General features: G+C 34.4%; 1 protein-coding gene across 3 annotated transcripts; it reads left to right on the forward strand.

The window, feature by feature from the left end:
- The first annotated feature begins 28 nt into the window (after positions 1–28).
- gucy2cb (guanylate cyclase 2Cb) lies at positions 29–16133 on the forward strand. 3 transcript variants are annotated; one of them, XM_046853645.1, is made up of 27 exons: positions 29–3414; positions 4030–4142; positions 4224–4291; positions 4956–5171; positions 5353–5471; positions 5573–5672; positions 5802–5901; positions 6116–6248; positions 6359–6441; positions 6639–6759; positions 6980–7064; positions 7182–7284; positions 8917–8979; positions 9069–9140; positions 10028–10132; positions 10225–10311; positions 10391–10523; positions 10599–10736; positions 11048–11136; positions 11282–11373; positions 11749–11904; positions 12099–12291; positions 12397–12571; positions 14597–14695; positions 14895–14989; positions 15093–15169; positions 15271–16133. In XM_046853645.1, the coding sequence occupies exons 1-27, from the start codon at positions 3216–3218 to the stop codon at positions 15467–15469; spliced, it is 3213 nt and encodes a 1070-aa protein (XP_046709601.1). In that variant the 5' UTR covers positions 29–3215; the 3' UTR covers positions 15470–16133. The 3 variants fall into 3 exon arrangements, with proteins under 3 accessions (XP_046709601.1, XP_046709603.1, XP_046709602.1); XM_046853646.1 differs by lacking the exon at positions 29–3414 and having other exon boundaries at positions 5057–5171; XM_046853647.1 differs by lacking the exons at positions 14597–14695; positions 14895–14989; positions 15093–15169; positions 15271–16133 and adding an exon at positions 13125–13288.
- The last annotated feature ends 1328 nt before the right edge of the window (positions 16134–17461 follow it).

Genomic DNA, 17461 nt, shown 5'->3' on the forward strand with positions numbered 1-17461 from the left:
ATTTGCTGAAGGTCATTTGAAACTTAATGCACAACTTTGTTGTCAGCAAAACCATAATGCGGATAATTAGGTTGTGTTGCCTTTCAATGATGATTTGGGAAGTTTAATTTGAAAATCTAGTTGATCTTACAGACTTTGCTTGGATTTAGACAGTTCCTCTTAATTTCCTTTTCCTAATGACATTTTATAAAGTAAAAATTTCAAGCTGTTTATTGGAGGTGTTTTGATATCTTTTATAACCTCATGCTTTCAGGTTGTTAGCAGAAACTTTAAAAAGTTGGGGGAAAAAATCTGTAATGTCTTAAAGAATCAATTTAGACCTGACAAGGTTGCCTGATTAAATTCATGTCACTGAAATCCCTTACGCAGTTCCTCTAGGACAGATGTGTGCCAAATCATGTCCAATCAACTGAATTTGTCATAGGTGGCCTCCAAGTATAGAAACGTCTCAAAGATTACTGACAGAAATGGGATGCACCTGAGCTAAAATTAATGTGTCATAGCAAATTGTCTAAATACCTACATATTTCAGTTTTCTGTTTTAATACTTTTGCAAAGTTAGCACAAATTTATTTTGCTTTGTCATAATGATGTTTAAATGGATTTAAATTTTAATTTTAAAATGAATTTAGCAAAATGTAAAAAAACGAAGGGTTAGGGTTAGGGTTAGTATACTTTCTGAATGCAATTGTAGAAGAAAAAGAACTGGTATCAAGAACATTAACAAAATGGTAAGGAAAAGGTGTAGTAATAAATGTAAAAATGGCATTATACCATAATCAGGAAATGAGAATGTTATCATTGACATTATGCGATATGACTATAACTATATGTCATAGAAACTCCCAGGTATATTTTAAAATAAGTTTTATTTTTAAATATATAAAAAATATAAATAGAAAAATGTATAGAAAAGGTATTATACATTAATATCATAACAAAGCCAGAATTAAAGATGGTAGCAAGCACACTAAAAATAACAGCAGAAACTCTATAGCTTTACCTCCTTCCCTTAATATAATATGCCTGTATTATTTTTTTAGACTGTACTAGATAAGAAGGTAGGGCACATTGAATCTGTTATGTCCCAGAAAAGGTTTGTGGAGTCCAGAATTGAATGGTGGAAATGAATAGATAAGAAGGGTTTCTGTCTGCAGTAGGTTTTTTTTAATTTATTTATTTTTTTTTATTTTTTTTTATGAACTCTCTATGTAAAATATATTGCATTTTCTTAATTTTCTGATAAAGTAGACTCAACTGAAGAAAATTAAGAACGTGTGCCTGTAGGTGACACTGAATCTTTATTTAGGCCTTCTAATCTCTTCCCAGCCACCCATATATCCTCAGAAATTTACCATCTAGCTAAAGATCACAGTACTAATTTTTTTTTTAGTTATTTTTTAATGTTATTTATTAATTAAATCCTTTGTATACAACTGTATATGTAAACAGCAAGTCACATATGGTTTTATGACAGTTCATGTAATCAGCAATTCTGTGTCACATCGACCTTTGCACTTTTAGCTTCATTGTCTTCATAATTTACTGCTATATATTTTACTGCTAAGTTTTCAACATGACATATATTAACAATATATAAAAGAAAGGTTTATAAGAGGCAGTAATGATAGGCATGTCAGATGGATCACATTTAAACCAACAATGTCCACATAAATTGACATTTATTAACATTTTTATTAACAAAATACAAGAAATTAAAACATCACATTGTGCATGAGAATCAAAATAAGGGGGATCAAATGTGTGTTTTGGTAAATGATACATTCAGAGAAGCATGCTGTTTTCTATTTTTATTCTGTGTGGTCTTTGCCTTCTAAAGAACTGCACCAGACTAAAAGTTATGTTTACCTCAGAAATGCCAGGCTGGGTTGCAGCCACTGTCAAATATATTACGCCAGCCCACACAGGCTGTCGATATGTATATCAACATGCCACATCAGTATTCTAAAATATTAAAATGCTTATTGACATTTTTCAATATTGATACAGCATCTATAAACAAATGTAAAATAATGTTTTAGTTAATTGTTTTTACATTACTTCACAAAACAGACGAAATGTTTAGGATATCTTGGAACTGTTCTTGCATTTAGAAGGACAGTTTGCTCTACAAATGCAAGTAAAATACTAATTATTCAAAAAAAATTTACAAACATCAATCCAGATGAACTAATCCAGATGAACTAATCCAGATGAACTAACCAAGCACTGATTATTATTAATAATCTACTTCAAGTGGTTAAAAATGTCCTGGTAATGCAAAAACTAAAACTAAAATAGGGAATTAAAAATGCATCAAAGTGGGAATTTATACATTAGTGAACAGATAGAAAAGTTTGTTACATATTGCTTAGTGCTACACACACACACACACATCCATATGCTGCATGCAACTGAGATACAGAGAGAACAATCTGTGCTTTGTATATCAGATTCAAATATTGTGTGTGTGTGTGGGTGTGGGTGTATTTGAGACTGATCCACAAGTTGTGCTGCAACATGAAAACAATCTCAAAATCCACTAAACATAACCCATTTTAAAATGGAATCTACACACTGGGCATGTGCCTAAACATACAGAGTTTTAATGCAAGCCAGATAACTTCTGACTAAGTATCTGACATATAAGCTGTCTCTGTTTTCACTGACATAACTAGATGGAGATGGGAACAGGTTTGCATGTACAGTATAAATAAAGAGCATTTCTCTTATCTGAGTAGGTCTCAATTCAGACACAGAGCTTGTTTGCTGTATTAACATATGGTTTATAACCTTCTTCCCTGTTCTGTAGTTAATTAACGAGCAGGTGTCTCAGAGAGAGAGAAAACAACTCGCTTTGACTCAACATTTTACGTCGTGTTTTTTCCGCTCATTTAATTTTCTTCCTCTTGTAGTCCTTGGACTAGGCTTATAGTCTTTAGCCAACCAGACTTAGAGTGTCTTAAAAATTACCATTAGGTTGTAGATGTTTTTCGATGTTTTTTTTATTTACATTTTTTTGCATTTGAAACAATTCAACTGCTTCAAATGCTTTGTTTAGCCTCTTCAGCTGCTTTTAGATTTAGGTTCTAAACATATATCGTCAAATTTAACACTAATTTACATAATTGGCAACTTTTTGTGAGAGAAGTCACTTTTTTTGTCTTTTACTTTTTATTTTTTTACACTTGTATTGTTACAGCTGGTAATGAATAATGAGTCGCTGGATTTTTGTGTATCTTTTGTGGACTTTTCCAAATGGAAATAACTTGGTAAACCAGACTTGTCTAGACAGTATGTACCTGATTAACGTAGTGTTGCTGCAGGACGGCGTTTCCCCCTGGAGTATGAACTTCGTCCAGCCAGCAGTGATGAAAGCAATTGAATCTGACGCTGTAATCAACTACAATAATGGTATTATTCATCTTTTTGTAGACAATTATGTTAGATATTCTACACATTTTTTTATGTGTACAAATACACAGTCAGCTGTCTGTATATATTTCCGTGTGGTGCTTATATAGGTCTCTAGTCATTGTAGATCCATGCAAAACAGATACTGAGATAATCATGAAAATGTAGCTGTGATTGAGATTTGGCTTAAAAACCCTTTCAAATAAAGTGAGCATGTCACAAAGCTGGAAAGTACACTACTGTACTTAGTTTGCTGGAACTGCTACCCTGGTGATAAAAAATACTGTATGGATACAAACATGAACAGTATCTGCTTTTACTTAACTTTTTTGTACATGTCAAATGAGCTTAAGGTTAAACGATTTAATAAAACTTTGACAATTTTATATTGTCTAATTTACAAATTGGTTAAAACAAGTTGAGGACCTTCCTGTCCTTTAAAAAAAGGATCAAGTTTTTCCTACTGATCACATTTATTTTGTAATGACACCTTTCTATATTGGTTGAAAGAAGCTTTGAATGAACTCATGCATTTTTAAATAAAACAAAATCGTACTATTAAGTTCATGTTTTCTTACAAATTTTCAATAATTTCTTTGATGCTGTGTTTTTAAGATGTGACTCGCAACCTGACTGCCACCTACAATGGGTTTCAAACTGTTTATTACCGACACAAAGGCTGTAGCAGCAGCACCTGTGGGGGAGTAGAGATCCTGATAGACCTTCAGGTGAGAGTTCATTTCAGATCATATTAACTTTGACACAAGGTTACCACACTGTTTACAGTGGAAAGTGTAAATCTTTTGTAGACCTCAGGAATGGTTGGCTGTGCTCTGCTGGGACCATCCTGTACCTATGCAACTTTCCAACTGGTGGAGTGAGTTAGACTGAGATTCCAAACTTTAAACCATATTCATATTTGTTGCCTTGAATCCAGAAGTTTTGTCAATATTTATGTGTATTTAGATTTTGGTTGTGCACCTATTTGAGTGAATTTTTTTAGATTAAACAATCACTGCATGTATATCATGACTATGAAGTTGCCAGATTTTCCAAAATGGTTTTAATTGTGTGAAAAAAATAAAAATATAAAATGCAGGCTAGAGAGGATGGCTTTTCCATCTTTGCCACGTTACTATAATATGTAATTGGATGTAACATAAAAGCAAGAGACAAAATGAAAAACAGGATAAGCTGGCAGCATTTATTTTATGTCATTAGGTGTTAATTTAATATTAAATTAACATTATTAATTAATAATTAATCTTATGTTTAAAAAGTCCCCAAGACACCAATGTTTTATTGTGAGGAAAAAAAAGATTTTTATGTACTTTAAAGGGACAAAGGCTATATATAATATTTATATATTTAATATAGGCCTCAAATGGCATTCCATAGATTTTAGTTGGGGTATTTACAGAAGTTCAATTTCAGCATGACTTATTGTGTTGTTTAAGTTATATTAAGATCTACTACAATTTACATATCCTTTCTCCTTATTAAAAATATTTGCCTTGTAAATGTTACCTGGGTTTTGTCAGTGTTGATGTTGGTCTAGAACTCAGTATGCCCATCATCTCAGCTGGGAGCTTTGGCCTGTCCTGTGACTACAAGGCTAACTTGACACGTCTACTGCCTCCAGCTCGCAAGGTTTCCGACTTCTTTATCAACTTCTGGAGCTTTGCTGATAATATTAAGCCTCAGTGGAATAGGACATACATCTATAAAAAACCTAATAACACTGAGGATTGCTTTTGGTGAGTTGCCTGATATGTTTTCTGCATCAAATTAGCTAGACCTTAAAAGTAGCTTTAGTTCAGTTCAGGTTGATTTAAAAAATTGTTCAGTTATTTGTACTTTAACAGTGAATGTATCAGCTTATCATGCGACAAAAGGTGCTTGAGTGTTATTGATATAATACTTTTTTCTTTTGGCTAGGTACATAAATGCCTTAGAGGTTGACTCAGGCAACTTTGCTTCCAAAGTTAAGACAAGAGTGGTGCTCCGAAAGGAACAAGACCTTAGTAATGCATTAAAAAATAATAGAGAGAGTAACTGTAAGGACAAATTTCATGTTTTTGTTTCCTTTTTTTCTTTACTTCTTTTTTAAACAGGCAATTGTTTGTCTATCATTAACAAGTGACTGTTTAATTCACAGTGTTTATTTTATGTGGAACTCCTGATGACATTGTGGAACTGAAGAATGGCTCTCTGGATGCTGATGCACAAATTGTCTTCATTCTCATCGATCTGTACAAGTCAGTCATCCACCAATCACTGCTGTTTTACTTTTTTAAGTCTTGTTTATTTTTTGGGTCATAATCATTGATACTGTGCTCAAGGAGAGCAACATAAGAAATTACAAGTTTCCATGTATCTCTTTTTAGTGACAAATATTACCTTGAACCCTCTAATGACGCTATGAAGAATGTCTTGGTCTTGACAATGCCCAATTCTCGGAATTATACCATAATCCCTAACAACACGGTCAGGGATGTTTTTATTCTATTTTTATTTATTTATTATTACATTTTTTATGCTTTTCAGATTTAACTCATTCTTTAATTTATTACCACATGTGTTGTACTTTATAAAGTAATTATACACTTTTGGCAGTTTATATTCCACAAAGCTTTCATTATATGGATTTTATACATATTATTGTGTGTTTCTTCATGTCTATGCTTCTGTCTTGCTGTAGATGAATGATTATATTGCCGCATATCATGATGCGGTGCTGCTTTTCGGGCAGGTGATGAGGCAAATTTGGCGAACTTCTGCCTTGGATGTTGACAGCGTCAACATTAACTATTTCAGAAATGTGTCGTTTAAAGGTTAACATCATTGAGACTTAAAATCTTGTTGACTTCCCCATTTTTTTCTCAGTTAGTAACCAGATAATGTAAAACAAACCTGTGTGAATGTTGTATGTTTCTGATCACAGGTATTGCTGGAAATTATAAATTAGATGAGTATGGGGATAGAGATGTGGTGTTTTCACTGATGTACACCGACACAAACAATAAGGTAAGCAATCATTTATTTTTGTACCTACTTTAATATAATACAAATGATTTATTTGCAAGGGAGCTTGTGAAAATGTGGAAATTACTAATAATCTATTACTGTAATACTGGTCGCAAAGACATTTACCTTAGTAACTCTTTGCAATCAGTTTGTGTTATCAGACATAAAAGTTTTAAGTTCCGCTTTTTATGCTACAGTACAAAGTTCTGTATGAGTTTGACACCAGCCTTAATAAAACAACACTGGTCGACATCAATCCTTCATTCTTCTGGCCTCAACAGCAACTTCCTGATGATCGGCCACATGATGATAACACAGGTGCTATTGGCTTTTCTGATTTATTTGCTTTTTCTGTTTGCAGTCTGACACTTGCCATGATATTCAGTCCTGTAAATTTAATGCATTTATCATGCATCTAGTGGTAACAAAAAAAAATAATGTTCACTTTAACTAAGCTTAAACAGCAAAATTGCATGATTATTACCATTATTTTGCAGATACTTTGAAAATGATCTCTAACTTAATTATTTATGTTCAGGTATGACGGTGCAGAATATCATTATTATAACAATAGTCTCCCTGGCATTGGTAGTGATAGGCACAATTGCATTTGTCTTTTATTGGTAAGAACATCAGAGCTCCTTCCTGCTGTCTTATTATTATATATTTTTTATTATTTCCACTTAGTGTTTTAATTGTGTTTGAAGAACATTAAAAATATATGCTTTCTGATTTCCCAGGCAGAACAGGTCATACCGCCAAAAACAGAAGCGATGGTCACATATCCCTGTAGAGCTCATTACCCCAGTGAAGTCTAGTGAGAGAAATATGGTGTCTCTAAAGGTAATGTTTGTAACATATGCAGGCATGTGGGCAATGACTAGCAACGTATTTAAAGCTTTAGTTTCACTTGCTAATGCTAGTCTGTTTAAAAAATATATAAAAAAGACATCATTGTGGACATGATTTGTTCCAGAGTAATTAGGTTTTGTTTGGCTTTTCAAACGTGTTTTTTATAGTGTTTTTTTTTTCTTTTACAATGAACATTGCTAGGTACCTTATCAGTATAGCGCATTTGTTTACACACTCACACACACACACACACACACACACACACACACACACACACACACACACACACACACACACATTAAATTGCCAAAAGTATTGGGTCACCTGACCTTTTCTGCTATATGTGGTTCTTTTTGAAACTGTTACCACAAAGCTGGAGGCACTCAATTGTACAGGGTGTCTTTAAATGCTCTAGAATACAATTTTGCATCCACTTAAACTTGGAAACCCAAACCTGTTCCAGCATGGCAATGCCCCTGTGCACTTCTTGAAGATTCACTCAAGTGAGCTTCTTGAAGATTACTTGCTTTGGAAAGGAAGATCTTGAGTGGCATGCTATAGAGCTCTGATCTCATTTCTACCTTTGGGATGAATTGGAACAATGACTGCACCCCAGTCCTCCTTACCTACATCAGTACCTGCCTTTCATAACACCCTTGTGGCTGTATATATATATATATATATATATATATATATATATATATATATATATATATATATATATATATATATAGTGGCTGTATATATATATATATATATATATATATATATATATATATATATATATATATATATATACATGGCTGTCAATCGATTAAAATATTCGCATGATTGTCGAGTTAATTCATGATTAACTTAATCGCACATTTTTATGTTTATCTGTTCTAAATGTACCTAAATCTTTTAATTTTTTTACTCTAATTAACATGGCCGTGGACAAATATGGATGCTTTATGCAAATATATGTTTATTATTAGTGAAACCAAACTCAACATAGAGCATGAAGGCAAAATATTTTGAAAATGTTTTAAAGTGATTATGGTGTTTTTATATACATAAATCATCAGGACACCAAATGGGACTTTTGCTATGTTTTCACACAGACAGTTTTAATTGCCAGATGTGTGGCGGATTTTAGTGCTTGATTTGAGACTTTGCCGCATCAGTAAAACAAATGTTTAGTGGAGATTATTTATTTTTATATCTCAGTAAAGAAATGATGTCATGAATAAATGTGTTGCGTTATATTTTTCAGAAAAATGGTCACACAGAAATTTGCACTGCATTAATCACATAATAAGTAATAAAAGTAGTGGCATTAAAATGAATTTGTATATATATATATATATATATATATATATATATATATATATATATATATATATATACACACACACACACACACACACACACACACACACACACACACACACACCATGTTTGTTTGTTTGTTTGTTTGTATGTTTATTTATTTATTTATTTTTATTTTGCTATGTTTATATAGCTTCATCATATAACCCACTGATTCCAGTGGTTTGTTTTACCATATCTAATCAAAAAAGTACTTTTTTCATGTATAATGATTACACCATTATTAATTATACACTTCATCTGGTTAACCAGATTGATGAGGATGCCTGGAAAGATACAAGTCAGAAGATTCGCCGGGCTCGCTATGATAAGAAGGTCTATTGTCCTTCTTCTGTTGCTTCTTACAACTTCCATGTTCAGATAAATCACTTTATATCAACATAACTGCATGTTTGTTGTTCTAGATTGTACTCCTTAAAGAACTGAAGCACTCTGATGGCTACTTCAGTGAAAGACAGAGAATAGCACTTAATGCAGTAAGCAATTTATTTATTTTATCTCTTTGTGATGCGTGGGACTCACTTACCAAAACTTGTGAATAAGCCTAGCCTAAATATATTCAATGTGCGTTTTTCCACAACTCCACACATTCCATATCACCATTCATTTCTCATTGGGAAAACTTTGATTTACAAAAAAACTAAATTTACAAGTTAACTGTTCCTTACACCAGTCTGAAAGAGTGTAGAAACTGATGTAATGACATTAAGTTTAATATTGTCCAAATGTATTCTTTAGAAGTTTGGTAGGAGTACAACATTTGGCTGCAATTCTGCCTTGCTTTAGAGTCTTTTTGACCCTAAAACCAATGGGAAGTTTTAAGCAACTCATTCAAGACCTCAGAAAGAAGACTGTGGGCCTCCACAAGTCTGGTTACTTTTTATGGCCAATTTCCTTAGATTCCATGAACATCGGTACAAAATAAGAAAATGGAGAAAACCTTCTAATGAGGAGACCTTAAATCCCAGAGCCTGAATATTTGTATTAACTCCTGTGTAAGTGTTGCAAAAACTCCTATTCAAGCGTCATATAAATAAGCCAGACTGAAGTTTGGAGTTGATCGTGAAATTTTTTAGAGGAGTGTTCTCTAAATGGAACTGTTTAGCCATAATTATCAGCACTATGTATAAAGGAAAAATGATTTTATTTAATCAACACTATGCCAACTAAGATGCAACTAAGGTGTAGTATGATAGTAGCAGCATCATAATGTGAAAACGTGTATAATAATGCAAAATGTAAAAATCTTCAATATTGGTCTATGTAAAAAAAAAAAAACATTTACAATTAAGATAATTTTCTTAAATTGTTTTTATCAAATGTATTTTAAATAGGAGATAATGTATCTTTTTTCTTTTTTTAGCTATTACAAATAGATTATTACAACCTAATAAAATTTTATGGTACAGTGAAGATTGATCATGAGGTTCTTGGAGTATTTGAGTATGGAGAGAGAGGATCTCTGAGGGTATGTACAGCAACACAAATCACATGACCTTAAAGTTTAACAAAGTTTAATACAGAATTGCATGTATTTCATGTCTGTCTATATTTTTTCAGTATGTTCTTAATGATAGGATTTCATACCCAGAGGAGACCTTTATGGACTGGGAGTTTAAGATTTCTGTCATGTATGATATTGCAAAGGTATGATAGCATTTACTTATTGTTTGAGTTGTTTGAGATGTTTTGAGTAGCATAACCTCTTTAATATTTCATCATGCAGGGCATGTCCTATCTTCACTCAAGTCACATTGAAGTTCATGGCCATCTGAAGTCCACCAATTGTGTCATTGATAATCGTATGGTAGTGAAAATCACTGGCTTTGGTTTTAATACTATACTCAGTCCAGATAGAGGTAAGGGTTTCTCAGTTGCTGCATTTACATTGACTATAATTATATTTCTTCCTTAACTAGATTTTTTTTGTATAGATCTGTGGACTGCTCCAGAGCACTTACGAAAAGAAGGTATTTCTCAGAAGGGAGATGTTTATAGTTTTGCCATAATTGCACAGGAAATTATGCTGAGAAATTGCACATTCTACACCAAGGCCTGTTCAGACCAAGCTGGTGAGACTTTATAAACTGCACCTCAGTCATACATACTGACCCCTGCTGAAGAACGATCTGTTTTATCTGCTATTTAGATGTGTATTTATATACTTTTTAGTTTCAGTGAGATTAAAGTAAATAAATACAATGTTACATGAAACTGTGTGTTAACAAATTCTTAAATATGATTATATATTTACTATATATATATATATATATATATATATATATATATATATATATATATATATATATATATATATATATATATATATATATATATATATATATATATATATATATATACAATAATCTTTATCTTTGAACAGAAAAGTTGGACCGTGTGCAGTACCCCCGAATGCAGAGATTTTTTAGGCCTGACCTAAATTTTGAAACTGCAAGTGAAAAAGAATTGGAGGTGTGCGTGTGTGCATGTGTGTGTGGGTGCATGTGTGTATGCATCTTATACTAATTTGGTAGTATAATATGTTTTTGATAAATAGCAGTACACAAAAAATAGACCTAATTGTATTGTATCTTCTCTACATAATCCATGGTTTCAGGTGTACTTGATTATCAAATCCTGTTGGGATGAAGACCCTGAGAAAAGACCAGATTTCAAAAAGATTGAAAGTACATTGGGAAAGATTGTCAGGTAACAAATATTCTGCCTGGTGAAACAAACTTTAATTAATAAAAACATGAGGACAGGACAAGGAATATTATGCAATACCGAAGGTAGTGAACACTTAAGACACTACACACTACAGTTCTAAAAGTAAAGCAGTGCCCATAGTGCAAAAATGCATTATAATAAATTTGAACTATTTTAATCTGTAGTGGTGATTAAAAAAAATAGAAGTGGCGGTAGAGGTTTTAAAGCTTACTGTATATACATTACTGTATACCCAGGTATTGCATAATCCAGTCCTGACTGTATAGTGATAGAAAGAAACAGGTCATTATTAAGCTAAACTGTGATTACTATAGAGGACTGTCATTTTACAAAACATGTTTTTGAAATTTGTAGCCTTCACAACCAGGCCAATGAGAGTTACATGGGTAATCTTATTCGGCGGCTACAGATGTATTCCCGTAACCTGGAGCACCTGGTGGAGGAGCGGACAGCACTTTACAAGGCAGAAAGAGATAGAGCAGACAATCTTAACTTTATGCTGCTTCCAGGGTAAGGTCCGAATCTGTAGAGCTTGATTATTCCCAGAGAGCACATTCAAAACAGAAAGTTTTTACTGTTTCAGTGTTTTATCTGTGCTTCTTGCTGTGTAAACACACAAACTGTGTTAAATAAAAATAAATAAATATATATATATATATATATATATATATATATATTAAATAGAAATCTTGTGTATATTCTAGCCCAGTGGTACACTCTCTGAAGCAGACAGGCATTGTGGAGCCTGAGCTGTTTGATGAGGTCACAATCTACTTTAGTGACATTGTGGGTTTCACCACCCTTTGCCACTACAGCACACCCATGGAGGTGGTGGATATGCTCAATGACATTTACAAAAACTTTGATAGCATCCTTGACCATCATGATGTCTACAAGGTGCCTCTGCAGACAAATTTACATGACATTTAAACAACATTTTTGCACAATTCATTTGTGCTTCAGTGAATATCATACATTACTTCTTTGCTTTTTTTGATTTAGGTGGAGACAATTGGTGATGCGTATATGGTGGTGTCAGGTTTGCCACGTCGAAATGGAGACAGACATGCAAAGGATATTTGCCATATGGCACTGGACATCCTTTCCTTCATGGGCTCTTTTGAGTTGCGCCATTTGCCGGGCTTGCCTGTATGGATCCGTATAGGGGTGCACTCAGGTATTGACCAGGCATATTAAATACATACACCAAAATAGTGTAAACAGTGGTATATAAGATAAATTTAATACGCTGAGCATGCATGAATGATTAAGTGTAGCTTTTACAGCTTTCTGCTATCAATTTCATATGGTACTTGCATACCAGGATTTAGAATCAGAAATATGCAAGTACAGTCAACCTGCGATAATTCGCAGCTCGGAAAATCCACGGGTTCTCATTTAGAACCTAACTAACAGCAAGTTGCGGAGTATCTTAAAATAGCGGGATTTTGCAGCAGAACTGAATGTGTTCAGGAACGTTGGGAATAACATTTTAAACTGTTTTCACTAACAAATTTCATAAAAATTTGTAAAACACATTATTGTATTAAAGTGACATAATGTATAGATGAATTTACTAAGGTACTATAGGGGCTTGTGGATTTATCTATCTATCTATCTATCTATCTATCTATCTATCTATCTATCTATCTATCTATCTATCTATCTATCTATCTATATCTATATATATATATATATATATATATATATATATATATATCTCTGCCTAGTGTAAATGGGCACAGCTAGGTCGGAGGACTAAGGGACCAGGAGTGGCACTAAGGTCAAGGCTGTAAGACCCGAAGAGAGTCAGAGAGGTGGATCAGCCCGCAGCGTTGCAAATGTCTTGGCGAGAAACCCCACAGGAAAAGGCGTTAAAGGTCGCCACACTCTGGGTCGAATGAGCTCTGACCCTGAAAGGAGCTGGGAGACCAGAGGACTCATAAGAAGAGAAGATAGCATCCACAATCCACATGCTGAGGGTCTGCTTGTCCGCAGGAAGACCCTTCTTATACAGACCGTAGCAGACAAACAGCTGGTCCGACTTCCTCCACAGGGCCGTGCAAGCACTAGACACACCCAATTAAGCTTCTCTTCGTCGGGTGCTCGAATAGGAGGATGGATAGAATGCCTGGAGCACGGCTGGTTGTGGGGCAACAGAGGGCACCTTGGGAACATACCCCAGCCTGGGGTAGAGAAAGGCAAGGGACTGAAGGTCCTTAACTCTCTTTAGAGACGAGATAGCCAGTAGAAAAACAGTATTGACTGCAAGAAATCTTAAGGACAGGGCCTCAAGAACAGGGCCAGATCCCACGAAGGTCGCACATGAGGCCTCAGCCTCTGAGTACGGAAACGTGTCACAAACGGGTTTTCCCATTAGCATGATATGCCGCAATAGCAGACACGTAAATCTGTAGTGGAAGGAGACAAACCTTTTGGCAGCACTGGGCCAACGGGGCAGTTAACTGGATCTAACTGATTTCAAACCATATTGTGAACAGAGGTCATTTCACGGTTTACAACTGCCTCATGGAGGGAGCTCTGTACTGAAGAATGCTCTCTACAACTCAGCTGTGAGACCAGAGGCTAAAAGCTGTGTCCCCTCAAGGGCCACAACCTAAATCACTGTTTCGCCCTGTCGGTAGCAGGGCCAGAACCGCGAGGAATGCTAGTGAGAGCGACCTTCTCGAAGAGCACTCTCCAGGAGTGGAGCGTACACGCAGACATGCGCACACAATGCGGGCAGTCAGCTCCCTTGAGAGCTGACTGAGCATGCTTTGCTCCCAAACAAGTGACACACAGGCTTTGCATATCCCCCCGTGATAAAACAGGGGCAAGGAGAGACACACAGCCTGAAAGATTGCTTGCTTTTCATTTTTTCCATTTTACCTTCTTACCAGTACTTACCTTACCGAAGGAAACATAGACACACACACAGAGTGCTTCTTTAACAACAGAAGATAGCGCTGTCTCCACTGCATGTGCATTTAAAGCTTCCTGCCCTTCCATTGGACAGATTGATTACACACGTAGTTCAGAGCATGGTCACGCAGAAACAGAAGTTTCTGAAGGGAAACTTGACTGGCCTGACCTCAACCCGATAGAACACCTTTGGGATCAATTAGAAAAGACTGCGATTCAGGCCTTCTCGTCCAGCATCTCCTTTAATTAAATTAAATGTTGTTTATTTTTGCATGTCAAGGCCCCTGTGCTGCAGGTGTCGTGGGACTTAAGATGCCCAGATACTGTCTGTTTGGAGACACAGTGAACACTGCCTCTCGCATGGAGTCCACAGGATTACGTAAGTATCACCAGTAAACAATAACTAAATGTATTATTTACTTTCTATATTATATTAAACTTTTCTGTGTTTATTAAGCTCCAGTGCTCACTTATTTGTATCAGTTCCATACATACATTTCTAGTATTTCAATTACTGTGTAAAAAATTGTCTGACAGATTGATTATACATTACTATTTATTGTCCATACATGACATAGCCTTGAGAATCCATGTGAGTCAGTCGACAATCAACATTATCGAGCGGGCTGACTGCAAGTTTAAATATATGAAACGAGGAGAGACATATTTGAAGGTATGTCTTTTTTTTTTTTTATGTGCATCACATCTATCAATGTATGTCTCGTGCACCATTTTGTTATCAATTACACCACAAAATAATCTGGTGTCATCATTAGGGAAAAGGCAAAGAAACAACTTATTGGTTAACAGGAGTTACTGGACAAAAGTACAACCTGCCTACACCCCCAACAGCGTAAGTGTAAAAAAAAAAAAATTTTTAAATGAAACTTTAACTAGTTGTTCAGTTATAAGTGTGGTTAATCTTTATTTTTATATTCATTCTTTCAATGGTAGTGAAAACTTCCAGCGTCTGCAGCAAGACCTGGCAGTTATGATAAAGAGTTGTCTGGTGCAGCGGTCTCCAAGTCTTGAGAAGAGGGAAACACTTTCAGCCAGCCAGAGGAAGCTCAGAGGTTACTCAGAGCTGACTGATTCTGAGCAGCCTGAGTACTTTCACCTGGCTACTGTAGACAACCTTAGTACATACTTGTAACCTGAGAAATGTTTGTCTTACGTTCATTGCAGAATACTGTAAATTATCTATACTCTATCAATTACTATTGATTTGCATTTTTATGTAGTATATTTATAAAGGCTTTTTAAATATATTTTTATACATTTCTTAGTGTGTAGTATGTGCCTATTTTTGTGACATTTAAATATTTGTTGTTCTGTATCTGTTTGCTGCAACCCATTTTAAAGTAAAGAAGTAGTTCATTTTTCATGAATACTGTTCATTACAAATTCATTTTTTAAAAGCCACATAACACTGCTATCAATAAGAAAAACAAGTGCAAAACACAGTTTGTACATAATAATAAAAAAACACATTCTTTGAATATTCTATTTTCTTCTCCTACATTAGTTAATTGACTAATGTGATTGATTTCTGTGCTTAAGCAAATGTTCCTGAAAAACGCACTGATCAAAACAAATATTTATAAACAATATATATATTATATTTTTATTATATACAACATTTCCCCAAAACAGAAATTGCTAGAAATCATTAGCTAATACTTTTTAGATGAAAACAAGACAAATGAAAGGAAACCTATTGTTTTGCTATGATATGATATGTTGACATTCAGCTGATATGGTTCATGTTTACTTGTTTTTTTAGTATCACTAAATATCAATAAAAGTTTTTTTCTGAACATCTTTGTCCTGTGATAAAACATTTGTATCCTGAGATTGTAGTGGTCTTTACCACAAAAAACACCATATGACAGTTTGTGGCCACCTCACCATTGCTCCCAAATGCATGATAATTCTATTCCATTTAATAACTACATTCCCTGTGCAGTCACAAAGAGCTTCAGAGATATCAGAAGAAGGAGGAGGCTAACGTGCAGTCTGCACTCCAATTTATCCCAAAGGTGTTTAATAGGGTTGAGGTCAGAGTTCTGTGTATACCAGTCAAGTTCTTTCATGCCAATCCTGGCCAATCATCATTGCAATAAACAGCCATCAAATAGGAAGACGTGATCTCTGTGATTTTGACTGTGGCATGATTGTCTGTGCTAGATAATGGAGTTTGAAAAGATCACAAAATTGTAATTTCCTGAAATAACTGAATTAGCTTCTGACACAAAACAACAATGCCACAGTCAAAGCCACTGAGACAATCTTTTCTCCATTCTAATTTTCTGAACATGTATCAACAGGATTTTATGCAGTGTCCTGCTGCCACCTGTTTGGTTGTTTGGAAAATTGCAGGAATTTGCATGTTTTGTTGATCAATCCAAAGTAAAAACTGGAAACTTACAACCATTTTCATTTGACAGAGAAAGAACTCCTTTGCCCTTTACTGTTTATCACTTACAAATATCACAGACAACAATCATAGAAATTAATATACAACACTCAGAATGATACATTTTACCAAAAGAATCAATATATACACAAACAAAACAAACCCTTTTAGGCTTTTACTCCATGACTTGCAATGATGCACCCATACAGGTGTACAGGCCACAACAGAAATATAAACAATATGTATTCAACAAATAGAACATTTGCTGAAATCCAAGTCCATCATGAAAGTGGTGAAAAAAATATGCTTGAGCAAGTTTTTCCCCTGAAATGCAATTATAGTGTGTTGGACCACATCCTTGCTTTATTTCAAATGGTACATTTATAATGGACAATTCAAACATTTTAAAAGAAAAATAATAAATAAACTACACTGAATAAAAAAAAAGATAGAAGGAACATAGCATTTGTTGTGTTGTGATACAAAATTTGATTGCTGTCTATATAAAGACTCGTACAAACTTAATGCCCTGGCCTTGATGATTATGATTAGAATTGCCTCCTGGCTAAACATTTAGGATAAGTATGAAAGTGTGTCATTGTAACATCACTGTTACCTTGTAAGAGCTTAAAATGCAACCTTTCAATGGTGAAACTACGGACTCCTCACTTCACACACTTAAACATGTCTCAATCTTGCTTAAAATCTTTTTTTTACAAATATTCATAA

The sequence above is a fragment of the Silurus meridionalis genome, chromosome 7, assembly GCF_014805685.1.
Source record: "Silurus meridionalis isolate SWU-2019-XX chromosome 7, ASM1480568v1, whole genome shotgun sequence".
NCBI classification, from domain to species: Eukaryota; Metazoa; Chordata; class Actinopteri; order Siluriformes; family Siluridae; genus Silurus; species Silurus meridionalis.